The sequence below is a fragment of the Herpailurus yagouaroundi genome, unplaced genomic scaffold (assembly GCF_014898765.1).
Source record: "Herpailurus yagouaroundi ecotype Mexico unplaced genomic scaffold, PumYag 187, whole genome shotgun sequence".
NCBI lineage: Eukaryota > Metazoa > Chordata > Mammalia > Carnivora > Felidae > Herpailurus > Herpailurus yagouaroundi.
In genome coordinates this window covers 322,765-348,070 of record NW_024412418.1, presented here as the reverse complement: position 1 = coordinate 348,070, position 25,306 = coordinate 322,765, and the positions used below count along the sequence as shown (strand labels likewise).

The 25,306-nt window shown below is 54.4% G+C and overlaps 3 protein-coding genes across 4 annotated transcripts in view; 1 reads left to right on the top strand and 2 right to left on the bottom strand.

Moving 5' to 3' along the window:
- Positions 1-256: 256 nt before the first annotated feature.
- Positions 257-3,463, bottom strand: TMEM258 (transmembrane protein 258). Its single transcript, XM_040494927.1, has 4 exons — positions 3,327-3,463; positions 1,694-1,803; positions 975-1,112; positions 257-365 (listed from the first exon to the last, which is right to left on the bottom strand). The coding sequence occupies exons 1-3, from the start codon at positions 3,327-3,329 to the stop codon at positions 986-988; spliced, it is 240 nt and encodes a 79-aa protein (XP_040350861.1). The 5' UTR covers positions 3,330-3,463; the 3' UTR covers positions 257-365; positions 975-985.
- On the top strand, positions 2,888-8,717 carry FEN1 (flap structure-specific endonuclease 1). 2 transcript variants are annotated; one of them, XM_040494925.1, is made up of 2 exons: positions 2,888-3,062; positions 6,799-8,717. In XM_040494925.1, the coding sequence occupies exon 2, from the start codon at positions 6,820-6,822 to the stop codon at positions 7,960-7,962; it is 1,143 nt and encodes a 380-aa protein (XP_040350859.1). In that variant the 5' UTR covers positions 2,888-3,062; positions 6,799-6,819; the 3' UTR covers positions 7,963-8,717. The 2 variants fall into 2 exon arrangements, with proteins under 2 accessions (XP_040350859.1, XP_040350858.1); XM_040494924.1 differs by lacking the exon at positions 2,888-3,062 and adding an exon at positions 3,662-3,802.
- A 3,969-nt stretch (positions 8,718-12,686) lies between these two features.
- Positions 12,687-25,306, bottom strand: part of FADS1 (fatty acid desaturase 1) — a 69,386-nt gene continuing 56,766 nt past the window's right edge. The window contains exons 2-13 of the mRNA XM_040495883.1: positions 25,121-25,300; positions 23,013-23,123; positions 22,229-22,426; positions 21,416-21,517; positions 21,180-21,308; positions 16,908-16,968; positions 15,449-15,525; positions 14,435-14,532; positions 14,131-14,227; positions 13,771-13,850; positions 13,537-13,662; positions 12,687-13,180 (exon numbers count right to left, since the gene is read on the bottom strand). Coding sequence (XP_040351817.1) covers positions 13,129-13,180; positions 13,537-13,662; positions 13,771-13,850; positions 14,131-14,227; positions 14,435-14,532; positions 15,449-15,525; positions 16,908-16,968; positions 21,180-21,308; positions 21,416-21,517; positions 22,229-22,426; positions 23,013-23,123; positions 25,121-25,300 — 1,311 coding nt within the window. The 3' untranslated portion in view covers positions 12,687-13,128. The remainder of the gene's footprint in view (positions 13,181-13,536; positions 13,663-13,770; positions 13,851-14,130; positions 14,228-14,434; positions 14,533-15,448; positions 15,526-16,907; positions 16,969-21,179; positions 21,309-21,415; positions 21,518-22,228; positions 22,427-23,012; positions 23,124-25,120; positions 25,301-25,306) is intronic.

The following is a 25,306-nucleotide window of genomic DNA, read 5'->3' as shown; positions in this document are numbered from 1 at the left end:
CGTGACTGGTGTGGGTTCCCAGAGAAGTCTGCTGTAAAAACAACAGAGGAGAGAGCTGGTCCCTCCCTGTCCACGAAGCCTGACGTTACAAGGACGGCCTCCCCTCCCTCACCCTCCTCGCCCCTCCCAGTAGAAAGCAGGGCTTCCCGGCAGCAGGGAGCATCTGAAAGGCAGGAGAGAAATGGGAAGGGGTGGGACCAGGGAAGTCAGGTAGTCCCAGCACCACCCCACCGCTGCGAAATGGGCGGTCAGACGAGACGGTCACACATCTGCCTTTATTGTGAGCAGGTGGGGGACGCTTGTGGCAACGGTAAAAAAAATTAATTTACAAGAGCAGGGGTTCAGTGAAGCCGCCGGGCTGGAACCTGAGAAAGGAGAGGGGTATCAAAATGAGACCAATGACCGACCCTTCCGCCTCCTTCTCTCACTGACGCCTGTGCCCCTGGGGCAAGGGCTGACGGGCACACGACTGAAGCGGAGCTACCAAAGCTGACTCTCAGGGACCTGTTTAGTGGGTTATCTGCAGCCAGGGTCTCTGGGTTTGCTTCATCCCTTTAGTCAAGGTTTCTTTTAATGACTGAAAACATTCAAACTTACCACAGTGGCACTCCCTGCAGCAAACTGGGAGCCCCAGGTTCTGACCCCCCTTCTAGCCCGTTCCCGAGCAGCCAAGTCAATGGCGTGTGGTGTGTAAGAACCCAAATGTCATCACGGGGGAAGCCTGCTCCCACAGCCCTATGAAGTACACCCCGAAGCCAGATCAAGGCCTTGGGCAGTGTGCAGAGCTCAGCATGACAATGCAGGTCAGAGATCCCTGCTAGGGACAGGGAAAGAGGCACATGCGTCCGGCGTCCGGTGTCCCTATCCACTCTGCCGAGTCTGTCTCCATGAACCAAAGTGTTGCACAGGCCTGAGGACCGCACTGACGTGGATGTGGGAAGCCTCTCTAATGCCCGCCCTGTCGCAGCACTTACCCTTGGGAGCCTCACACGTAGATGCCGACCCAGAGCAGCAGGAAGAGAACTCCAAAGCCCATGAAAAGCGAGGCCACCAAGGAGATGAGGAGCTCTTTGTAGATATCCCGGGTGTACTTGGTGGAGGTCACCTCATAGCTGGCAGGGTGATTAAGGAGAAGCAGAGGGATGGGGCTGCGTAGGACAGGAAGCCCGGCCAGTGCAGCTCTGGGAAAAAGGTACGGGGTGAGGGCTTCCTAGGAGGCTTGCCGGGCTCAGCGCAGCCAGGAAGAGAGGCCCAAGAGATGATCTGGACTCTGTTGCTTCCTACCAGCCCTCAACCACCTGTGAAGAAAATCAGGCCCAGAGAGGTTAGGTCACCTGCCCCGGGTCACACAGCCAGTGAACTGAGGAACTGGCATTAGCCCTCGGATCCCTTGCCACCTGAGCACGCCCCTCCTTTACCACTCTGCCAACTTCAGATCCCCTATCCCCAACCTGCAGTCCAGCCAGGCCTTCTGTCCACTGTCCCGGAAATCTGAAGAACTGAGCTCACCTAAACTTGGGAAGTAAGGCCACAGCCCGACCCTGCACATCAACAGCTGTCCTTCGACCTCCTTACCTTCCCCCTAGCCCCACACCAGAACAAAACTGGCAGGGTGCACGTACCCAGCATGGTATCTCCCTTAGTTTCCCACACCACTAACTCTGGCCCACTGGCTGCTCAGTGAAAAGGATACACGAAGAACCAGGCGGTAAAGAACATGCCAATGGCCAACAGCACCACGGTCAGATGGGGGAAGACAGCGGGGTTCACTGGGCTGGTGTATCTGCTCATGGCCTCGAGCTCCTAGGGGAGGGCAGGAGATCAGAGCTATCAAAGAATCCCAGGACTTCAACGTGAGGGGGAGTGTGAGGCCATCCACCAATGGGCCTCATCCTCCAATGACTGTTAAAGGTCTGTCTCAGCCTGGGAAATATGGAAATCCTTCAGAACCAACGATCAAGCGATTCCATTTGGAAATGACGATTCCATCGTAAACTTAGGTGACACTCTGTCTTTTCACTATGAGACAAGAAGGGCAGCTGAGAGTCAGAGGCTGACACTGACGATGATTGACTAGCTATAGATCAGTGGTCCCTAACATCTTCTGAGGCCAGGGAGGACTATTTAAAAAAAAAAAAAAAATGGTTAAAGGTATGGACTCTGCCTGGAAAAAAACCACATGCAAGAAATAGTCTGCCTAAAATTTTAGATTTATGGACCCATGTCTATAGACACCAAGCTCAGAATCCCTGCTGTAATTCAGAGCCTGGACCAGTACCCAGATCTCAACTTCTACTTCTGTATTCTTCCCACTACACTATTAGGGAATCTCAGGATCTAACAGCAAAAGACATCCATTAATAAAGTAGCTCTACTGAATGAGTCTCTGTAAAGTAGTTATAGTAACACCCCTCACAGGGTTGATGTATGACTGAAGAAGGGTGACGAACGTCCAAGTATCTAGCTCACTTCCTGGCACAAAGTAGTTGCTCAATAGGTGTTTGTTTCCCTCCCAAGGTTACAGGGAAAATTATGAGATAATGCTTGTGAAGGAGGGCTGTAAACGTAAAGTTCTGTACAAATGTTAACTTCCATTGTCACTCACCAGCCAACGCTCCTAAAACCCAGAACATAACAACTCTAGAGAAATAAATTGACCCCATTGTTCTAAGAGACACTGGAATTCAATTCAGTAAACATTTATGCCCACACCCCCCAAAATGATAAAGACAATCGCTGCCATTTATTGAGCCTCCGATCGCAGGCCCTGTGTTCGGCACTGGGAATACAAAGATGAATAGCCATCATCCCAGAGCTAGCTGCACGTCAGATGGTGGTCACTAGGAGGCGTGGCAGATAACAAAGAAGTCCGTGACATGTGGCAAGAGGTTTGTACGCGGGTTGTGGGAGCTCCCAGCAGAGAGCGGCCAAGTGCCTGAGAGAGTTGGAAGTGCTTCACCAAGAAGGGGACATCTGCCCTGGGCCTTGCAGATGAGTACGAGTTCTGCGGGAGGAAGAACCTTCCAAACAGAGATCAAATAGAGATAACGGCTTAATCACAGGTAACAGATAAAAGCTCGAGGTGTTAAAAATGCGCCGCACAAGCCTCACCCTTAAAAATCGCGGGATCAAAACCTCAGCCTAACTAAGCGTCCGTGGCAAGGGGCTTCCTTCCCTTCCCGCCCCTCGGCCCAAGTCGGATATAGGAGCCGCCGGCTGTCTGGGTCTCAGGCGTCTGAGACCTCCGCGAGAGAAACGGGGTGTGGGACGGGCCCCGAGGGGGTCCTCATCACAGCTCTGTCCGGGACGCCCCTCAACCCTCTCACCATCTTGCCAGGCACAGGGTAATCCACCGCTCCGCCACGGGAATAACACGTCGGCAGGAGCAGGCGCCTTGTGCAGCCGGAAAAGGAAGTGCGCCCGCTCGCGTGGCATAGTGGGATTTGTAGTCCTGTGGTTTCGGAGGTAGGGGCCGCTGGGGCCTGTGGGGCCCCGATGTGGAGTTGGGGCGAGCAATGGAGAAGGGTAGGACAGAGCCGCTGGGACGGTTCGTTCCCCCACGGGGGTTGGGGGGGGGAACTGTTTGCCACAAGGGAAGCTGGCCGAGGGCGTCCGGGCCTGCACTACACTTCCCAGGAGGCCGTGCGCGGCGGCGGGTCACGTGACGGGAGCGCGGGCTTTGGAAGGCGGCTGAGCGGGAGGGCGTCCGCGGCCGCGCTGAGCAGGTTTGCGGGGCTGAGCACCGTCGTGGGCGACCCCGGACCAAGCGCTAGCTGTCGAGGCCTCGCGCTCCAAAGGCCAGGTGAGACCCCATGGGAAGCGCTTCCGAGGGCGGCGGGGTCCGCCTGGCGCTGGGTGCTGTCGGGGACCGTCTGCCGCGCGCGGGGCGGAGGCCGGAGCGCCGGCCTGCCACCTTCCCGCTGTGCGACTTGGGCCGGTCGCCGAAGCCCCGAGCCTCTTGCTTCGTTTGTGGAAGGAGGGAAACAGCCTCCGCTTTATGGGCCCGTTGTGTATTTCGACCGAGATCCTGGCTGAGAAACATTTTGTAAACTTCACTTGTTGAGACTCCTTTCCCACCTCCCTGCGTCGGGGGCCGTGGGAGACTAAGCCAGCAGGCACTGTCCCCTCCGTACCCGTTCTGGCAAAGCAGCCGGCCTGAGGCCGGACCCCGAGGATTGAATGGCTTCTGTGGGGGGAACGATCCCGAGCGCCCAGTGTATGGCAGGGGCTAGAGGAGGGCGCGGCCGAGCAGCAGTGAGAAAGGGCCGGCCTTCTCCCAAACTTTGTGTTGGCTCCCAGACTGTGACGGTAGGTTGGGAAGCCGCGCATGGAAGATCTTGCCGCCAGGTTGAGGTGTTTGGACTTCAGCACGGAAGGGGGCATGCGACAGGGTCTTTTATGCTTTGGAAAGAACCCTTTGAAAAGTGGGAACAGCTAAAAGGTCTCGTATATGTCTTGGGGTGGCGGACACATACCACCAGTGAGCACGCAACGACTTTAAATGGCACCCCTAAATCCTTTTTAATAGTTATACAGTTAACATTAAAATTTAACTACTGTGACACAGACATTATTGCTTAAGATGAGTTCTAGTTTTCAACTTGGTTTTTAAGACAATGGGGTCCATTTAAAGAAAATACTAAGTGAATGCAAGTACAGGTTTTGAGTGTGTGTGTGTTTTTTTTTTAATTAAAAAAAATTTTCTTTAATGTTTTTATTTATTTTTGAGACAGAGAGAGAGCCTGAGCAGGGGAGGGGCAGAGAGAGAGGGAGACACAGAATCCGAAGCAGGCTCCAAGCTCTGAGCTGTCAGCGCAGAGCCGGACGTGGGGCTTGAACTCACGGACTGTGAGATCATGACCTGAGCTGAAGTCGGACGCTTAGCCGACTGCGCCACCCAGGCGCCCCTTTTGAAAAAATTTTTTGATGTTTATTTATTTTGAGAGAGAGAAAGACACACAGCGTGAATCGGGGAGGGGCAGAGAGAGAGAGAGAGGAACCCAGGCAGGCTCCACGCTGTCAGCACAGAGACTGATGTGGGGCTCGAACTCACAAAACCATGAGATCATGACCTGAGCCAGGATCCAGGAGTCGGACGCTTAACCGACTGAGCCACCCAGGCGCCCCCAAATACAGGTTTTAGATGGAAGTGGCAAAAAATTGTGAGGGGAGCGGAGTTTGGATCTGATCGAAGTTCAGGAAACACTGCCCTGGGAACTATTTTATTTGTCAAGGGGCCTGAAACACAGGAGTGTATTACTGGACTGAGGGACTACAGCTTGCCAGGCTCCTAGATCAGGACCTGGGGTCAGGTGGGAGCCATGGAGTTCACATCTTGGACTTCGTGGTGGAGAGAAAATATAAAGGGAAAGACTTAAAACTCCTAGCAACGTCATGGTAGAAATAGAAACCAGTAGCAGGGCCGAGGGGATACTGAAGGGACACTCGAGCAGCATGTGAGAAAGCCACATAACCTCCCTTCAGATAAGTTGGGGTTTTTTTGCCAGTCCTTCTTCAGGGCTGCTCTATCAGTCAGGGTCCTCCAGAGAAACGGTAGGATCTAGGGTACAGACATACATAAAGAGATTTATTGGAAGGAATTGGCTCAGGTGATTGTGGAGGTTGACCAGTTTGAAAATTAGAGGGCTGGCCCGCAGGCTAGAAACTCATGCAGGGGTTGAACCTGCAGACTTCAGGCAGAATTTCTCTGGAAACCTCCGTTTTTGCTCCCAAGGCCTTTCAGTTGACTCTGGGGCCCCCCCCCCCCCCACCGTATTCTGCAGGATAATCTCTGTTTAAAGTCACCTGAATATTGGGGTGCCTGGGTGGCTCAGTTAAGCGCCTGACTTTGGCTCAGGTCATGATCTCGTGGTTTGTGGGTTCAAGCCCCGCATTGGGCTCTGTGCTGACAGCTCAGAGCCGGGAGCCCGCTTCGGATTCTGTGTGTCCCTCTCTCTCTACCCCTCTCCCGCTCACGCTCTGTCTCTCTCTGTCTCAAAAATAAAATAAGCATCCAAAAAAAAATTTTTTTTTTAACTCAATAAATAAAGTCACCCGAATACAGATGTTACGAGATACCTTCCCAGCAGCGCCTGGATTCATGTTTGAGTAAATACCTGGGTACTACAGCCTAGCCACTGTTGACACAGGAAACTACCCATCACAGCTGCTAAGAGGAGGGGAGCCAGAAAGACGAGTTGGGGATGGTCAATGACTGGCATAAAGGTACAGAGGAGGGTGGACACTCGTGTTTATTTTACCACCGTACACATTCAGCCTTGTGTCATGGCTGCCTCTGTCCCTGCCTCATCTCGTCATCCTCTGGTAGCCAGTCTTTGCCTGTCCTTCAGGTCCTGTCTTTATGATCCATGGACGCCTTGGGCTGGGCCAGGCACTCTCCTCTGGACTTGCAGGGACCTTGACGCAGGCGTCAGCGGTAGACCTCCTTGCGTGCTAGCCCTGTTGCTGCCTTATCCACGAAACCTTGAGTCCCCGGACGTCAGAAGTGCCTTCATCCTCCTAACACCCAGGTTTCCTCCTGAAACGCAGGAAGCCTTAGTAGTCATGGAGTGAGCTCCCCTGCTCGACTGAGGTTTTTGAGAATGCTGACCTTGTCCTGTGCCATCTTTTCATCTTCTGTGGTCCCGAAGCGGTGTCCTCTTCTTGCGCTAAATTTGTACAGTCGGAGGCATGGGAGTCGGTGAGAGGGCGCCAGTTCTAACCCCTGATCCTTTGCCTCCCTGAAATCCCTCCTGTTCTTACTTTACTCCTTTTTTGTTTGTTCGTTTTTGGTTCTAGCCGTCCCTCCTCTGTGTTGCTATGGGCATTCAAGGCCTGGCCAAACTGATTGCAGACGTGGCCCCCGGTGCCATCCGGGAGAATGACATCAAGAGCTACTTCGGCCGCAAGGTGGCCATCGATGCCTCCATGAGCATTTATCAGTTCCTGATCGCCGTCCGCCAGGGCGGGGATGTGCTGCAGAACGAGGAGGGGGAGACCACCAGCCACCTGATGGGCATGTTCTACCGCACCATCCGCATGATGGAGAACGGCATCAAACCCGTGTATGTCTTCGACGGCAAGCCGCCACAGCTCAAGTCCGGCGAGCTGGCCAAGCGCAGCGAGCGGCGGGCCGAGGCGGAGAAGCAGCTACAGCAGGCTCAGGCCGCCGGGGCCGGGGAGGAGGTGGAGAAGTTTACCAAGCGGCTGGTGAAGGTCACCAAGCAGCACAACGACGAGTGCAAGCATCTGCTGAGCCTCATGGGCATCCCGTACCTGGACGCGCCCAGCGAGGCCGAGGCCAGCTGTGCCGCCCTCGTGAAGGCGGGCAAAGTCTATGCCGCGGCCACGGAGGACATGGACTGCCTGACCTTTGGCAGCCCTGTGCTCATGCGGCACCTGACGGCCAGTGAGGCCAAGAAGCTGCCCATCCAGGAGTTCCACCTGAGCCGGGTCCTGCAGGAGCTGGGCCTGAACCAGGAGCAGTTCGTAGACCTGTGCATCCTGCTGGGCAGTGACTACTGTGAGAGCATCCGGGGCATTGGGCCCAAGCGGGCCGTGGACCTCATCCAGAAGCACAAGAGCATCGAGGAGATCGTGCGTCGGCTCGACCCCAGCAAGTACTCCGTGCCAGAAAATTGGCTCCACAAGGAGGCCCAGCAGCTCTTCCTGGAGCCCGAGGTGCTTGACCCAGACTCTGTGGAGCTGAAGTGGAGCGAGCCGAATGAGGAAGAGCTCGTCAAGTTCATGTGTGGTGAAAAGCAGTTCTCGGAGGAGCGGATCCGCAGTGGGGTCAGGCGGCTGAGCAAGAGCCGCCAGGGCAGCACCCAGGGCCGCCTGGATGATTTCTTCAAGGTGACTGGCTCGCTCTCCTCAGCTAAGCGCAAGGAGCCAGAGCCCAAGGGGTCTGCTAAGAAGAAGGCAAAGACCGGGGCAGGAGGGAAGTTCAAACGGGGAAAATAAAGGAGTTTCCCCTCTTGCCTCCCCGGCCCCAGAACACCTGCCTTCATGTGCCCTCAAATGCTAGCACGAGAGAGAGCTCTGTGGGGGCAGGGAGGGGCTCGCATTGCTTCTCTAGCTCTGCCCGTCTCAGTAGTGCTTTCCCTTTTGTACTTGATCTGGTGGCAGGAAGGCCACAGAGGTATCTTGTTTTCTTCTTGTTTTAGCTCAGGAAAGTATGTCAGGCTCCAAACACCTCTCAGGCAATTTAACGGACACTGAGTCTATTGTTAAATGAAAGGGATAGCAACAGGTCTTGAAGAAGGAGGGGGGGATAAATGGTAGAGATGGAAGACTGTATAAAAATGATTTCCTGACTGGCCCAACTGGTGGCTGATGGGAAGGGGTGGTGGAACCCAGCTGTATTTCTCTCTGGCTCAGCCTTGACCAGCCCTGTAGGACAGCCATCAGGAAGACCCAGTCTTCTCAGACGGGGAGAGCTCCTGAGACATGAGACAGGCGGACAGCTGGAGTCCCTGGAGTTGGCCACAAGGGTCCGACCACTGGCTGTGTGTCCTGGGGTGCGCAGAAACTTGAACTTGCTATGTAACTTGAGTCTTCACAGTGGCATATCTTATTTTGAGGCATAAGATGGGCCAAATTCTAATGGCTTCTCTGAGGCAGCCAATGGAATTGAGACTTGGGGATGAGATGCTATTTTCACGTGCTGGTTTTGTTTTAAACGTGTGAAAAAAGAGTCAATAAAATTAGAAAAGTAGCCAGAATGTCGTGTTCTTTGAGAACATTTGAAAACACCTTGAGGGGCGCCTGGGTGGCTCAGTCAGTTGAGCATCCGACTTCGGCTCAGGTTATGATCTCGCATCTTGTGGGTTCGAGCCCTGTGTCCTCTGTGCTGACAGCTCAGAGCCTGGTTCGGATTCTGTGTCTCTCTCTCTGCCCCACCCCCACCTACGCACTGTCTCTCTTTCTCTCTCTCTCATATAAATAAACATTAAAAAAAAAAAAACCCAAACATCATAAGTGCCCCCAGGCTTCAGGAAGTAGGTAAGGTTCTTTTCACTCCCAAGAGAACAGTCGACGTATCCTTGTTACAAGAGGTTTGAGAGTGGCCACAAGATGGCGCCACGCTTCACAGAATGACCAAAGTGGCCTTGGCAGTACATCAGCCATTTGTAGGTGGATGCCTAGTTTAACTTGCTGGGAAACAAGTTTTAATAAATCGAATGGGTTCCTAGTTTTCCACCTGCTGTGTGGGATAAAGGAGCTTCTCGGAGAAAGCCTCACAATTTAGATCAACTGCTTCACGGCATCCGAGCATTTATTCTACCGGTTTATAAATTGTTCAAAACCGCACTTCAAAAGTCACTTTCTCGCTCCTCTTGTGACATCAAATTCAGGTGGCTGTTTCCCATAAAGATGGAATGTTTGAAAAGTTATAATCCTGATAAAACTTGGCAAGGCGCTGTCCTGTTTGAGTTTCTCCTTTTTTAGCATTCCTATCACTGCTGTTTAAAGTTACCAGGGACACTTAAGCAGCCGGAAATCTAAGCTGCCTGTGTTCCAACAGATTAAGCGGGTAGAAGACTAGAGGCTGGTGGTTTTCAAAATTTCTCATGGAGCAACCGGTTTTTCAAATGAAATCTTACATGGAATCTCAGGATATGAGCTCCAGTTGAAGCAGGAGCGGGATATAGTCTCCCCAGCAGTGCTGTTCCCGTGACGATGGGACCCTGAAAACCACTGGTATAGACGGAAGGTTCTACTCTGAGGGCACGGATCGTAGTTTTGTTCACTGCTGTCTCCAGCGGTTGAAACGGATTTTCTCCGATTGGCCCACGCCACACAAGTAACAAGAGCCCCAAGGAATTTGACGGCTAAGCCCGTGGTTCTGGTGATGGGGCCCAGAGGCGGAAAGACTTCAGACTTCCTACGGAGCAATCACCTGATCACCTCGGTGCAGTAGTTAAGGGCTTGTATCCTGTGGCAGTCAAAACATGCAGAGTGGTTTTTCCTCTTGTGTTTTCAGTTCCAGTTGTCTGGTCTTTTCTAAAAGGTTTAACCACCGCACACTGCAGGGGAAACCAGTTCTACAAATTTTTACCTAGCACGTCTAATACTCTTGCTCAAAAAGAGAGCTGTTGTAATAGCATTGAGGTTAAAAAGGCATTGTGCCAGCAGAGAAGGATTTGGGCAGAAAGGAGACTAATAGGGACTACCCATACTGAGACTAGAACGTTCAAAAGGGCCGGGGTGTTGCCTCATGACAGAAGCATGGGACGCCTGCCTAGTGTGTCTGGCCAGTCAAGCATTTGAACACAGGGGGTCACGAGGAGGGCCTGGCTTTCCTTTTCCTTGCCATAGCCCACCCGTGCCTTGTTTTTCGGAGGATCCTGGTGTTCTGCCCAAAGGCCTTGTGGAAAGGGGAATCTGGGAACTCCTGGTCAGCAAGAGCCAGAGGTAGGTGGTACCTTACAGCACAGGCCTAAATTCTCCCATTGACAGACAGACAAGAGCTTCGTGGATTACAAGTGACTACAGCCTTCAGGTGGTCAAAATTAACTTTATTTTTCAGCTTTACTTCTTGGAGATGTAGTAACATCAACACAAAGGACACGGATGTCGGCCTAATTAAAGAAACAAAGATGCACATAGAGGCCGGAACTCTAGAACACGGGAGTTCAAAGGTTAGTTTTGCCAGTCTGTGACTGGCGGTGACCTGTATGGTCTTTGAGCCTGTTTTCTCGTGTCACTGCTTGGATTTAAAAGGACTCCTGTTACTGTTGTAACGGTCTAAGCCTTTTGTCGCTGGGGTGTCCCTCTGTGGCCACGTGAGACCACACCGGTCTAGGTTAAGGAGAGAAGGCCACGGTGGTTGAAGTGCTTCGAGGGCCCGGCCTTGGCTCAGTAAGCATCACTGGATTTGCTCAGCTTGGCAGCCAGATGGCTCGATAGGCTGGTGACCCCAAGCTGAAACCCTAGGTAGCAGGGAACCAGGGGGTAGGGAAGGGTCAGTACCTACTCTGGAGTGAGGAAGCCAACGAAAGTAGAACGTTTCAATTCTACTTCTCACGTTTTGACCCAGGCTGTTTTAAAGCAGGTTCTGGCCAAATGGAAAAGATCTGAGTATGCTCTGGCAACCTGTCCTCCCCATGTTTGTTGCTTCTTTAATCTTTGTTTTGACACACCTCTCGAGGGATCCCAACAGCCCTTCCATAGGTGGTACCTCGAACCCCATCCCAACTTGCCTTAAGATGATCTTTATTCTCTCCTAAAACTAAATGTGGACTCTCCTAGGGCTCTTTTTCCTTCTACTTTGAAGTTTCCTCCTCTCCGTATCCACAATGCTCAATGCGCTTAGAGTAGATGCTGTTGAACAGGCAACTAATCCCCCCACCCCCGTCGGCACTGGAAGGTGTGGATGTGAGGAGGGAAGGTGTTGAAGGCGGATCGACAAACCCTGGCAATTAAGGCAGGCTCCTGAGTACATTCCTTTGTTCAGTCTAGAGATGGGTTAAACGGTTAAGAACCAGATTTAAAAATTGTATTTCGGAATTACACTGGTGGGCTTCTTAAAGAGATTGTCCTAAATTCCTGCCTGGTCTCCGGCTGGGAAGGATGCTTGAACGGCTGAGGGTTGATAGCTCACAAAACTTCTGTGTTTTTTTTATCTTCCTATCTCTGGTTTAGAACTATGAAGTGATTGTATTTAATTCACTGTTCCTACTCAGAAGGAATACTGTAACATAAGTTAGGTTGTAGACAATGTCTTACGGCCCTTCTATTCTTTAGGACTACAATCTGTGGTTTCCTGGTGACTGGTAATTCAGGGTCTCCCAATGTGGTCCACTTGTGCTAACTACTTTATTAAACTTGGAATTAATTACAGGTAGGAAGGCAGAGGGAAACCCCTGGGGGCCCTCATTTGTTTCAAAGGGAGAAGATTCAGTTGCCCCATGTGGTCACTTGCTTATGGATCAAGAAATGGACTCCCCATCCTAGAAGTGTCCTGTTCCTTGGGTGGTGGTTGCAAGAGATGAACCCGAGGTAAAGGGATTCCGAGTGGCCAGCAACTCTTTCTGCTGTTTTGGCAAGACCTAGGACCTACTGCTCCCTGGTGCCCTGGATGGACCATGAGCTCAAAACCAGTAGGGCCAGGATCCTTTAAAGTCAGTTGTTTCCATTACCACAGCCCTGGCCTTTGCCCTGCCCACTTCTACAAGTGGGAAAAGTGCTTCTCCAGCAGCCTGAGGCAGACCTAGGTCCCCCCTAGCCCTAGAGTAGGCTGAGCCTCCCAGTGTGCTATGCCAGACCTCAAATCTAAGCACTAACCCTTCCTTTCTAAATCTTGCTCGGAAGGTTCAGCTGCTCTGTCTCCCACCAGCCTGAGAACCTCTGAGGTTTGCATGTGAGGGTGAAGGCGCTGAGAAGCGGACCAGTGAGATGGGCTCACCCCTTTCCTGGCTGGAATTTTATATATTTGTCTATTTTAATGTTTACTTGTTTATTTTGAGAGTGAGTGAGAGAGAGAGAGAACGTGAGCAGGGGAGGAGCAGAGAGAGAGAGAACATGAGCGGGGGAGGAGCAGAGAGAGAGAGAGAGAGAGAGAGAGAGAAAGAGAGAGAGAGAATCCCAAGCAGGCTCTGTGCTGTCAATGCAGAGCCCCAATCCGGGGCTTGAACTCAGGAACCGTGAGATTGCGACCTGAGGCAAAGTCAAGAGTCTGCTGCTTAACCGACTGAGCCACCCAGGCACCCCCTGGATGGAATTTTTATGCTCATTCTCTTCCTGATCTCTGGGCTCAATAGGTCCTCCCTAGTCTTCCAACACCCTTGGACCTCCTTCTTTGCTCACCAACCATCTGCATCTGCCAAACTAGAAAAAGGAAACAAAACTGTCACATCTCTGCCCCATCAGGCCCATCGCTCCTTCCAGAAGGCATGCACGGTCCCCTACCCCTTTGGGTCTTAAATCTGTGCCTGGAAGATAAAGGGGAGGGGGGTTTGAGTCAGAGCCTTTGTCTCCTCAAACCCACCCCCTTTGAATATTAGAATTATAGTGGCATTGTCCCATAAGCTCCCCTCTGCTTTGGTGCAGACTCCCCTTCCCGGTGGGCTGGTGTTATCGGTGAAGACAGACATCTCTTCCAGGTGCGGGGAGGAGTGCCAGTCGTTACTGGTGAAGGTAGGCATCTAGCCAGAGCTGCCCAGACTCCTTCAGTGAGCTGTGGGGGCAAGTTGGGAACAAGCAGTGAGAGGGAGAGGGCAGAGCCAAGCCCGTAAGCCAAACCACCCTACAGAAACCGTATAGGGAGGCTCTTACAGAGGTACAGAGGCTGATCCCCATGGCATATGGCCCCTTCCCTCCCCCTTGCTTCTAAGAAAGAGCTTGGGCCATGGCATTGACGGCAAAGGCCTGACTTGGCCAACAAGACCAGCAGGGCACCCTGCCTTTGTCTTGGTGACCTCCATTCCAGAGGACCGGGGACACCTGCCTGTTGCTCCTATCCTGCACATCACCAACCCCACTGCCCGCCCTCTTCCCCCCCTGCCAGCCATCTTTCCAGGCTCAGGTACTCACTAGACGATGTCGGCGAAGGCTGAGAACAGGGGCTTGGACTGGTACTCTATGCCATGCTTGGCACACAGGGATTGCACCAGGGGGGCCACTTTATGGTAATTGTGTCGAGGCATCATGGGGAAAAGACTTCAGGGAGAACGGGACAGTCAGTGGCTCCTATTCCACTGTTCCCACCTCCTTGCTTCCCCCCACGGACCCTCCCAAGGACGCTGCTTCTCAGGTCTCCCTACTTACTGGTGCTCAATCTGGAAGTTGAGATGTCCACTGAACCAGTCATTGAAGGCAGACTTGTGGACATTGCATGTCGCCTGGAGCTGGAAGAAGAGGGCAGGGGAGAGCATGACTCTGCGTGCCAGATGTAAAGGCCGAGCTGGCCTTCTTCCAAGTAGAGCTGGCTGAGAGGAGGGGGTGTGGGACCGTCCCTGGTCACTCCTTTCTCCATGTGGTGGCAGGACAGAAGCTTCAAGCTCGTGAGGCAGCGCTGTTGGGGGACTTAACTGTTGCCGCCCCCGCCCCCTAGCCTGCATCTGTGCCCACCCACGCTGTTTATTAGTTGTGTTATTCCCAGGTATCTTCCAAGTGACCGTCCCTTACCTGGGTGGAGACCCAGTCCATGTTCCGGTCGTGATCAATGTGCATGGGGATGTGGTTCATCTGTGTGACCCACACAAACCAGTTGCTTTCCAGGAACCTGGTGGATTATGGCGCACAGACAAGCAGGGGACAAGTCAGAGCCCTGCCTCTCCCCCAGATTACTGCTCTAGCCTGGCCATCTTCCCAAGCCCACCCCTGAAACACCCCCTGCCTCTTAAAGCCCCAGCACGGCCCCCACACCAGACCCGTGACTCCCAAACACCTCCTTTTCTTTGCCAGCCCCCCTCCCCCCATCAACTACTACCTGACCATGAAGAAAAGGCCCAGGAGGCCTTTCAGTCCCAACAACGGCACGTAAGTGAGGGATATGCGGGCGTAGAAGCTGATCATCCAGGCCAAGTCCTGCGTGGAGAGGTAGAGGGCACTATGACTGGCACAAAGCACTTCTTCCTCTTCCTCTTCCACCTATTTGCACCGTACAGCCGTTGTGCCAGGTGCCCGGACTGGAGCACCTGTCCGCTGCTCGCAGCTGCCCAGTCCTGCCGTATCTAGTGCCGCCTCTCCTTCCTTCCGGTCCTGGCGGCAGCCCGCAGTCCTCCTCGCCTGTTTCTCACAGGCGCCAAGGCCCCCTGCCTCCGGCTCCTCCCAACCCACCTAAGTTCTTTATCCCTTCATCATGCTGCTAAATGAATCTTCCGGGACCAAGGCTCGGTCTGCACCAGTGCCCTGATTGAACCTCCGGCCACTTTTCTGCACCGCGGTCCTCCCCCGACACTTGAGTCCACAACGTATCCAGTGGCCAAACTTGCCCCTCCCTTCCCGGCTTCTCTGCTCAGAGTCCTTCCTTGCTCCACCCCACCTCCTCCAAGGCCAGCCAGAAGGGACTTCGCAAAGCCTTTTCCAATGCCTCTCGTCCAGCCAGAGGCAGCAGGGCCTTTTGGAATCTCAGAACCTCCTGCTTCTACCTCTTTGGGGTCAACACCATCTGTTTCATCAGAAATTTCCTGGGAGCAGGTGCCATCTCGTACTCACCTGCCCGCCCCCCCCCCCCCCCAGCCTGGCTGGCCCCTGGCTTTCCGCTGAGTGCAAGAGCCTCAGGAGATGCCGGCAGGATGGAAGAGGGCACTGGGAGTCAGGTCGTCTGCTGAGCCCAGATCATCCCGTCTAGAGACCAAGAAGGTCTATACTTGGTTCTATTACTTTGCTCTAAATTAGGCCTGGGGTAGGTCACAGTGGGATTTCCTCTGGAGAACCCCGTTCCCCTCCATCAGGGTACTGAAGACAAAGCATGTGGGACTCTGGGGCCATGGATACTCACCACCCACTTTTTCCGCTGGAAAACAAAATAGAAAATATACCACTGGAAGTAGAGAGGCAGCAAGGCTGGGGGCCCAACTGGGGAGGAAATGAAGACAGAGAGGAGGTGTGAGCAGCATGGGGGCAGTTCAGTGCCAGAGAGGGGGCCTCTGGCATGGGGCTGCCCCCCTGCCGTCTGTTCCTGTGGCACCTTCCAGCCGCCTTGGCATTCCTCAATCCATTGGAACCGGCAGGCACTGCGGTGGGCATGAGTGCGAGTCTGAGGAAGGCAGAGTCCCCCGAGAGGATGCCGGGATGGGGAGGGGTGGGAGTGGCATTCCTTTCCAGTGGAAGAAGGCAGCTGGGAAACTCGAGTGCCACGCACGGAACCTGGCTCCGCTGCCATGCTTTTAGAAGAGCACCTCCAATTCTCCCCATGCGCCCCGGCCCCAGGCTTGCCCCTGCCTGGCCTCACGATCACCTGCCCCGTGTTGTTGCCTGCTCTGCCATGCAGGTGAAGGGACAGGAGCAGGTAAGTGTGTGTGTGTGTGTGTGTGTCTGTGCTGGGCTGGGGGTGGGGGTGGGGGGCCCTGCTGATGCTACATAGGCTGAAAGCTCACTCCCTTGGACTAGGGAAACAAGCCCATGCCACTGAACCCGAAGCCCTGGAGGTCAGGGGTGGGAAGGGGCAGAGAAGCTTCTCTTAAAAGTGGGAGTTGAAGAAGCGGCCCCATCCTATATGCTGTCCCATTTCCTTTTCTGTATCCCTTCTCTGCAGGGCCCTGATGCCTACCTATAACCCCCTGCGTGACAGGGCTCACCCGCGGCTCCTCTACCCCGATGTGCCATGGATTCTAACATTCTTCCCCAGTAGTGAAGGTTCGTAATAGGCACTTAGGATAAGTTCTTTAGAGCTAAAATAGGATCGATGGAATCCTCCCCGCCCTTCCTTTAAAAATCTGAATTCTCCAAGGAATTCTAAAACTCCAGTTTTAGGCATTATGGAGATTTTAAAAGCAAAGAACATAGCGCAGTCTTCAGAAAGAGCTTAAGACGGGCTGCAGAAAATGTCCTCCTTTTCCACTGTCACTGCTCCTCCGCTCCCATAGCCACGTCTACCTTTTATCCCCAGGGGTGTTAGGACTGTGCCCCACTGAGTCACCTTGACGTGCGTCTGTTTCACAAGGTCTAAGATAAAGTTTAAGGTTTAATTGGGACAATTGCACCTGACTATTCAACTGTCTTGTGAAAGCCAGGGTGGGACTGGAGGAACGAGTCTGCCCCTAACACAAATGCCTGCTGTCCCTGCTCAGGTGACATGACAGTTGGCTCCCAGGCAGGGAGGAACCCGCTGGGGACACGGGACTTCCCCCGGCCATTACTCAAAATGCTGTAAACCTCCACAGAGTCATTTCTTCCCCACAATCCCGTTGGCACCCCCATCCCGAGATAGTCCCCCTGTGTCGCCGGAGGTCACTCACTCAGGAAGAAGTATTTGTGCTGGTGGTTGTATGGCATGTACTTTTTCTTCTGTTTCCCAAGCTGTGAAGAAAAGCAAACGCAAATGAGTACCCACAGAACCAGTCACCCGGTTCCCCTCCTGCGGTGACCTTGGCTTTTCCCTGCTCGGGAGTTCAGGCCTATTCCAGGGGCCGTCAGCTTGGTGCTACTGGAAGGCTCCAGCAGGCCCAGCCTTCCCTCCATCCAGCACCTGGCACGTGAAGGCCTGGGCTGTAATAAGCCAGGTGCACCACACCACGGTGCACAGCTCAATGGCCCATGCCCACATGAGGGACGAGCACGACAGCGTCTATGGGTCCTCAGGACTCCCCGCGTTCTCCAAAGACACCTCTGTCATAAGGGGTCCCGGCCCCCCCGCGTCGCCCCCCCCCCCCTTGTCTCCCATCTGGTACTTTTTTGACTTCAAACCCTCCATGGACAACCATTTATACCCCTACACAGGTCGGTATGTATTCCCTCTGCATCCATCCATCCACCTCTCTTTTGGTGTCTTGATTTCAATGAGAACTTTATAAAATCCCTTGAACGCTAAGGAAAGTTGGGCAAATGTTTGTGGGAAGGATACCAAGACCTTGGCAAGTCTGAAGGTTCTGGCAAGGCTTTTCTGGGTAGTGACTGTTTTGTAAGCCTAGCTGCCGAAGAGACAGGCTGGTGCTGCCGGGTCAGTCAGCCTGGAACCTCTCGCCATGGGCACCCAGGATCGTGACAGCAAAGCTCCGCTGACTCCCTTGATGGTTCCTTCTGCCCCGCCTGCCTCAGTTAGTTCTGGCAACCAGATAACCACAGAGCACAGGTGGCGCTCTACCCCCGAGCAGAATGCCAGCACATCTTTTCCCTGCATCCCCCCACTGTTTTGACAGTAACATTTCTTCTTATCTCTCACCAGCTTATTCTGTGCAAGGTGCTTCTGCTAAATGAAACATTCTTTCTATATTAACTGATTAATTCAGCAAGTATTTACTGAGCACCTACTACGTGCCAGGCACTGTTTTAAGTGCTGAGGATACAGAGGCAAACAACACAAAGTTCCTAGTCTTGTGGGGCTTGTAATCTGAGGACAGGAAGCTGGTGGTAAATCTGTGAACAGAGCTCAAGGTAACTACAGATTAAAAACAGGAAAATATGGGGTGCTTGAGCAGCTTAGTCGGTTAAGCATCTGACTTTGGCTCATGATCTCAAAGTTCGTGGGTTCGAATCCCGCATCAGGCTCTATGCTGACAGCTGGGAGGCTGGGGCCTGCTTTGGATTCTGTGTGTGTGTGTGTGTGTGTGTGTGTGTGTGTGTGTGTGTCTCTCTCTCTCTGTTCCTCCCCTGCTTGTGTGCATGTGCGCTCTCTCTCTCTCTCTCTCAAAAATAAATAAATACACATCTTTTTAAATAAAAATAAAAAAATAAAAACGGGCGCCTGTGTGGCTCAGTCGGTTAAATGTCTGACTTAAGCTGAGGTCATGATCTCGCAATTTGTGGGTTCCCGGCATCAGGCTCTGTACTGACGGCTCGGAGCCTGGAGCCTGCTTCGGATTCTGTGTCTCCTCTCTCTGCTCCTCCCCCTCTAGCGCTCGCTCTCTCAAAAATAAACAAACATTTAAAAAAAATTTTTTTAAATAAAAATAAAAACAGGAAAATACGACAAAGTGACAGAGGCGGTGTTTTGGCTAAGGTGGTCTCTCTGAGGTGCTGACGTCTGAACTGAGACCTGAATAAGGAGCCAGCAAAGCAAAAGTTCAGGGGAAGAGCATTTAAAGCAGAGGGAACAGCCAGAAAGGGCAGTATGGCTGGGAACAGCAAGCAACGGCAGAGAAAGACAGATTGACAAGGCTAGAAAACTCGGGATGGCCAATTCACGCTGGACCTCAGAAAGCCCCAGTAAGACCTCAGTAACCAGCGTGGGTTTTATTCTGGTGGTGATGGGAAGGCCACTGGAAGGCTTTCAACAGGTGTAGTATCATCAGCTTTGCACTATAAAAGGCTCGCTCTGCCGGGAGGAGGGGAGAATGAACTGTGGGAGTGGGTACAGTTGCAGGGAGAACAATGAGGTCGGAGTGGTAACCCAGCTCCAAGATGGATGCGTGTGTGTGTGTGTGTGTGTGTGTGTGTGTGTGTGTGTGTGTGGTGGGGAGAGACAGGAAACAGTGGAGATGGGGAAATGGATCTGGGGTGTTTTGGAGACAGTATTAACAAGGTTTGTCGATGAACTGGATGTTGGGGTGAAGCTCACCCCGTCCCAAGCAACATCGAGCCAGACGAGGGGCACCTGTCTTGTGCGGTGACGCGTGTGGGAAGAACAGTGGCTTCCTATTTGAGAACTGTTATGGGAGCCCTATCCACTGCTGCTTCCTTGAATGGCAATCAGATGCTATCCTGATCCTCAGAACTGCCCTACTGTGTTTCAACTCTCAGAGCCACAAAGTTTGTATTGAGGGTGAGGTGTCCGCTGCACGTGGGGATTAGCACCCAGGTGAATTGCGCCCAGAGGGGTGGAACCAAATGCCAAGCAGCCTGTGGCCAAGGCATTTACTAACAGGCTGCCCATCCTCAGCCTTGTAACTAGATGGGAAGACGTATCTATTGGTCCTAGATCATCGTCTATTTTTTTTTAAGGTTTTTTTTTAATGTTTATTCGGTTTTTTTGGTTTTTTTTTTTTAACATTTATTTATTTTTGAGACAGAGACAGAGCATGAACGGGGGAGGGTCAGAGAGAGAGAAGGAAACACAGAATCCGAAACGGGCTCCAGGCTCTGAGCTGTTAGCACAGAGCCCGATGCAGGGCTCGAACCCACGAACCGCGAGATCGTGACCTGAGCCGAAGTCGGACGCGTAACCGACTGAGCCACCCAGGCGCCCCTGTTTATTCGTTTTTGACAGAGAGACAGAGCATGAGTGGGGGAGGGGCAGGGAGAGAGGGAGACAAAGAATCCGAAGCAGGCTCCAGGCTCTGAGCCGTCAGCACAGAGCCCGACACGGGGATCGAACCCACAGACGATGAGATCATGACCTGAGCTGAAGTCAGATGCTCAACCGACTGAGCCACCCAGGCGCCCCGATCATTTTCTATTTTTTGTGTCTGCCGATAGGAGTTTCTTGAAAACCCCAGTACCAAGATGCAATAGAGGCAGTAGTGTGAGAAGGTTCTCTTCCACTTAAACTCCCACTTTTTTTTTTTTTTAAACTCCCTACGGTGACGATACGAGTGTGGACAAGAGTCACATGCTCTGCCTAACAACCCATATTGCTCTTGAAGTAGCCACTTGAGGCAGGTGGGGCCAGAGCTGAGTCAACGTCTGCCCACTGTTGACCAGAACATAGTACTGGATGTGTAGCAAACCAAGTCCCTGTGTAGTGGGTGGGAAAATTAGGATGTTATGGACAGGCGGCAGCCTCAAACGTGGGGCTCCCAGGGTCAGGACAGCCGGTGCTGTGAGGCCTCTCCACACTGTCCTCCTCATAGCCAGAGGGGAGGGCCGCCGGGCTACTTGGACTCACTCATGCTTGGAATGGAAAGGTGTTGAACAGCTGAATTCTTGGCATGCTGACATAGCACACAGAGAGGGAGGGAACCTGGCGCAACTCAGACCGCGGCCGAGAGCCTTGGCACAAAGGTTTTAAAGGAATTTTGCAAACAACCCTGCTGGCTGTTCAAAGCCTCCTACTGACGCTCATCCTTTAGCAACTGCATTACAACTTTTGCTCACAACTCCGGTGGGAACTCAAACCCAACGCTAACCGCCCCGGAAGTCAGGCTGGGGTCAGGTGGGTGGGAAGAACCAGCCAATGGATGGATGTTCCAGGCACCGGGCACCAAAGAAGACTCAAACAGCCTGTGGATGGGGAAAACTGAGGCACGGGAGGATATCAAAGTGCACGGGGCCGGGGGTGGGGGGCGGGGATCGGGAAGATGACTGCCTGGGGTAGGAGTGTCCAAAAACACCCCGAGGAGGGCCGTCCATCACCTTCAAGGATGACCAGAGATTTGCGCCATAACCTCCCAGTCATCCTTTGGCTCCTCTGTAGAAGGAGGTGCCTTTATGCAACTAACTGCTTGCTGGCGTGAACTCAGCAGGGAGAACAAACGATTCTGCCCCCGGCAGCTTATTCACTGCCTGCTGCCTCCCACAGGTGCCAGCCAGCCAGCTGTCCCCAACGTCTTAACCGCACTGAGCACTGCCCTCAGAGCCCTCCGTTCTGCTTGGCTCCCATTCTCTAAGGCCGTTCCACCGATCCCTCCACTCACCTCCACAGAGAGGATCTTCCCCAGGGCAAAAAAGAACGGGTGCATGTTGATGTCCGGGTCTTTGCGGAAACAGTTGGGCTTGGCATGGTGCTGGAAGTGCAAGTGGTTCCACCAACTGGCGGGGGCGCCCTACAGAAAAGTAGGGCCGTGAGTCCGAAAGCCCAGCGTTCTCCCCAAACCCCCAAGGAAACCCCTCATCAACCGGAGTTTCGAGAGCCCCTCCCCATCCCATTGACCTTCAGGTGGCCAATCACGAAATGATGGAGCAGGTGGTTCCAAGTAGAGGTGCTGAAGACGGACAGGTGCCCGAAGTCATGCTGCAGCCAGCCAGCCTGAGCCTGAGCGAGAAAGGTTGGCGCTGAGAGCAAAACCCACCGTTCCGGCATCCCTCTCACTGACCTCAGCGGCTCCTCTGCGTCACCCCCTTCCTTCGTCTCCCTAGCCCCTGTGACAGCCACAGTACCCTGAGCACAACCCGGAAGGAGTCAGGCTCCTAACTCTGCCTCTGCCGCTAACTCACATGAGAGTGGCGGCAAGTCACTATCTTCTCCCTGTTCTTCAGTTTCCCCAGCTCTGGAGTTCTAGGACCTAGGATGTGCCGAATCGCGACTACGAAACAGGACAGGGTGACAGAGGCGAGAAGGCTCGGCAAATGGGTTCTGCCATTAGGGCCCAAGCATTATTAGCATGTTGGGCAACGTGGTGGGGAGGAGAAAGCCAAGCTTTGCTGAGAAGTCAGAACCTGGGCTCTTGGCACACTTGGGCTATGGCAGAACCGGACTACGAAGCTTCAGGTAAATTCCACAGAAAGAAGGGGGCCCGTGGAGGAGGGGTTGGGGAGGCAGTGAGGAAATGAAGGTGCACACGTGGCCAAGGAGCAGACAGAAGCCACGGACAACAAAATCTTTCTCTGCCCTAACTCTGCCCCACATCCTCAGCGCTGCCCCGGCACAGGGCCGGGCTCGTGACCTTCTGAGGCATACAAAGAGCTTTCCCCGAGGATGCCGAGCACGGCCGTGCTCCTGACAAGCCAAGTGATGGCTTCTCACTTGAGCCGTGCTGAGCAGCACCGCACACAGGAGGAAAGGCACAAAGGATGTCCCGAAGACCCAAAGGGTGAGCCAGGCAGCAACATCCAGCAGTAGGATGTGCAGCAGGTACAGCAGGAAGAAGACATGGTTGGCCTTCATGAGCCCCATCTGCTCCACGGTGGCCTGCAGCTCCCGGAACTCATAGATCAGCTCTTTCTGTGGAAGAGTAGAGAGGGAAGGGCTATTATTCTTCCCAGCTGTACTCCAACATTGCTGGAAACAAGGGCCCTCTTAGGCTCGAGGACCCTCCACCCCCAGATCGTTGCAGGAAGTCCACAATCCTAGGTAAATACACAAACTGAGGAAAGGACAGGAGAAAGCGCTCTGGCGTCGCACCGAGGAGCCTGTGGTCTTTGGAGGTAAACAGACTCGGTTCAAGTGTCTGCTCCGCCGTTTGCTCACAGGGTGACTCTCGGCCACCTTGTTCAACCTCTCTGAGCCTCAGCTTTTTTCCTCTGTAAGTGTGTGAGGGTTAGCCGAGGGGATGCCTGACACAGTGAGGGTTCGACAGATAGGCCTCCGTGATGGTAGCGGTGGTGGCGGTAGCCTTGCGAGAACCAGATGTTCCGAGGCTCCGCCTCCTGCCTTAGGCCTGCATCCCAACGACTAACGTGGGAGAAGCGGGGGGCCTCGAGCCTTGCAAGAGCTACTGACTGTGGTCACCTGTGAGCCTAGCGAGGCCTGCCTTCTCTACCCCCTGCCCTTCAACAAACCACAGGGTCTCCCAACAGCAGAGTCTCACATTTTTAGTGGGCTCGAAGCTGGGCTGCTCTGGAGACAGTTCTCCGATCAGGAGAGAGTTCATATACTTCCTCACAAGGCCCTTGTTGATGTGAAACGCCACAAAGGGATCCTGCAAGGAAAGGGAGAAGACAGACTGGTTAGGAAGCCGGCACGGTCCCCTGTGACTCCTGGAAGGCTCACACCAGAGGCCATCCTCCTGACCCAGCAAGGAGGCCGGATCCAAGTTCAAACCACTTCCCTCCAGGCAGCTGCCCTTTGAGGGTGCTTAGACCTTCCCAGGTGTCCACAGCTCAGGAGCACCCCGACATGTGTTCTAGAAAGGCACCACACCAAGGAATACGAAGTGCAGGTAGGGGGACCACAGAAAGTCCTCTCTGGCCTGGCCTTTCCTCCAGGCACGTCTAGGGACAGCTTTTGCACAAGAATTTAGATATAAGCGACAAGCGACTAGAAGGGATGGGTGGGGCTACGAGATTTCTGGTTGGTTGGTTGGTTTTCTGTGGGACTTTTAACAGACCCTCTCTGAGGCAGGGGTTCTTCATAAAATGTGGTTAGATTCCTTACGCCCGAACTGGGAAGTTTTGCATTTCTACCCCTTCTGCCGACTGCCGTTCCAGGTAGGGTTCCATGTTTCCCCTAGGACTCTGACCACCCCGCTCCCGGCCGGCCCCAGAGCGGCTACTTTTGATAATCTTCAGGTGGGGTAGGTCAGACCGACCCAGGCCTTACGGGGAACCTTCCCCGGCACTCTGAGGCGGGAGCCGGGGCGGAGCCGGTGGACGGTGGCACCACAAATCTGGACCAATCGCCAACTCCGCCGCCCGGCCATTCAGCCCGGGCCCCAAATCACACTGTGGGAAGACCCTGCGTCGGTGCCTGCTTCGTCTGCGCATGCGCTAGCCCACGTCTTCGCCTTCCGCCGCCGTCCGGGCTTGCCAGTGGTCACTCGGGGTGACCCCCTGCAGGTTCTGGCCTGGCCACCCCCGGCCGCCCGCGTCGCTGGGAGGGGCGGGCCCTCAGCCCAAGACGTCTATGCTCCGCTGCGACAAAACGAGAACTCTGGCGGCCCCAGGCGCCCTCCGGGATGGCAAGGGCGGAGGGCGGGGACAGCGGAAGGGGTCGAACCGCCGGCCTCGGGATGGCGAAAGGATGTCGGGAGGAGGGGACACGTTGAAGCAAAGCCTCCACGGGGCCCCACAGGGTCTCCAAATATGGCAGGAGGTGCCAGTTGCCGTAGCTCCGAGCGCAGGTGGTCTAGAAAGGGAAGGGCAGGGCTGGGGCTGGGTGGCACGCGGACCTCTTAGTGAGGCCCGAAGGAGGAAGGACGCGAGCCACGGTCTAGGAATGCAAACTGCTGTCCGCCGCGAGGAATGGCTGGACACCCCGCTGGCCTGCGGCCGAGTGACCTCCCCACGGGATGCGAGGACCGCTCCGAGGGTCCTTGCTAAGTGTATGCCCGCCCCGCCCCCACTTCTGCACGCCGCTCTATTACCCGCTGTGCACCATTAGTCTTCAGTCCTCTCCGGCCGGTGAGGCCCCTCCCTCACTGTGCAGGGGTGCCTAAGGCAGCGGGCGCCAAATTACTTTCCACCTCCGCCCTATCCCCGAGACTGCCTCCCTCTCCTGCTCCCGCTCGGCAAGCCTGCACGCGCAGTCTAGACACCGCTGCGCTCCCTTCCCACCCACCGAGACACAGGTTGAGACTCCCTCTCCCGGCCACTGACCCCCCCCCCCCCCGGCCTCAGCAGCACCGCGGTCCCCGGCACCCTGCATCCTGGCTCTCCTCCCCACTTGTCCTGCTCTGGGCCCTGCCTAAATCTGGACACCGCAGACGGAACGCACGCAGGGCGGCGCAGTCCTTTGTTTGTGTGGGCACGTTGCCGGCCTCCACCTCCGCTCTCCTGATTCCAGTTTTCACAGCCATTGTCCTGCCCTTGCATCCCGTGCTGGGTCGCGGGCCACGGGGACGCTCGGCGCCTACTGGCTCTTCCCCGGGCTAGCTGGGAGTTTCTCCGCGGGTGCCAAACTTCCTGCCTCGAGCACGGAACCTCCGGAGGCAGCCGCCCGGCCCCGCCTCCTCCCGTGCCTGCGTCCGGCAGCGCTCACCGTAGCATCCTGCCCCGCGTAGTGGCTGATGACCCGGGAGCCCCCCGGGTGCCGGCGGGTGAACTCGCTGATGTTGTACACCTTCCGGTCGATCACGAGCCACCGCTCATTCTCGCGCCCGGAGCGCTGCGCCACCTCGTCCCAGGTGAAGTAGCGCGGGGTCGGCGTCCGGGTAGGGGTCTGGGG

Excerpts from the sequence above, each read along its gene's own strand:
- FEN1 (XM_040494925.1), top strand. The coding sequence starts at position 6,820 with ATGGGCATTCAAGGCCTGGCCAAACTGATTGCAGACGTGGCCCCCGGT.
- TMEM258 (XM_040494927.1), bottom strand. Across the intron at positions 1,113-1,693 it reads TTTACCGCCTGGTTCTTCGT|CTATGAGGTGACCTCCACCA; the intron begins GTATCCTTTTCA and ends TCACCCTGCCAG.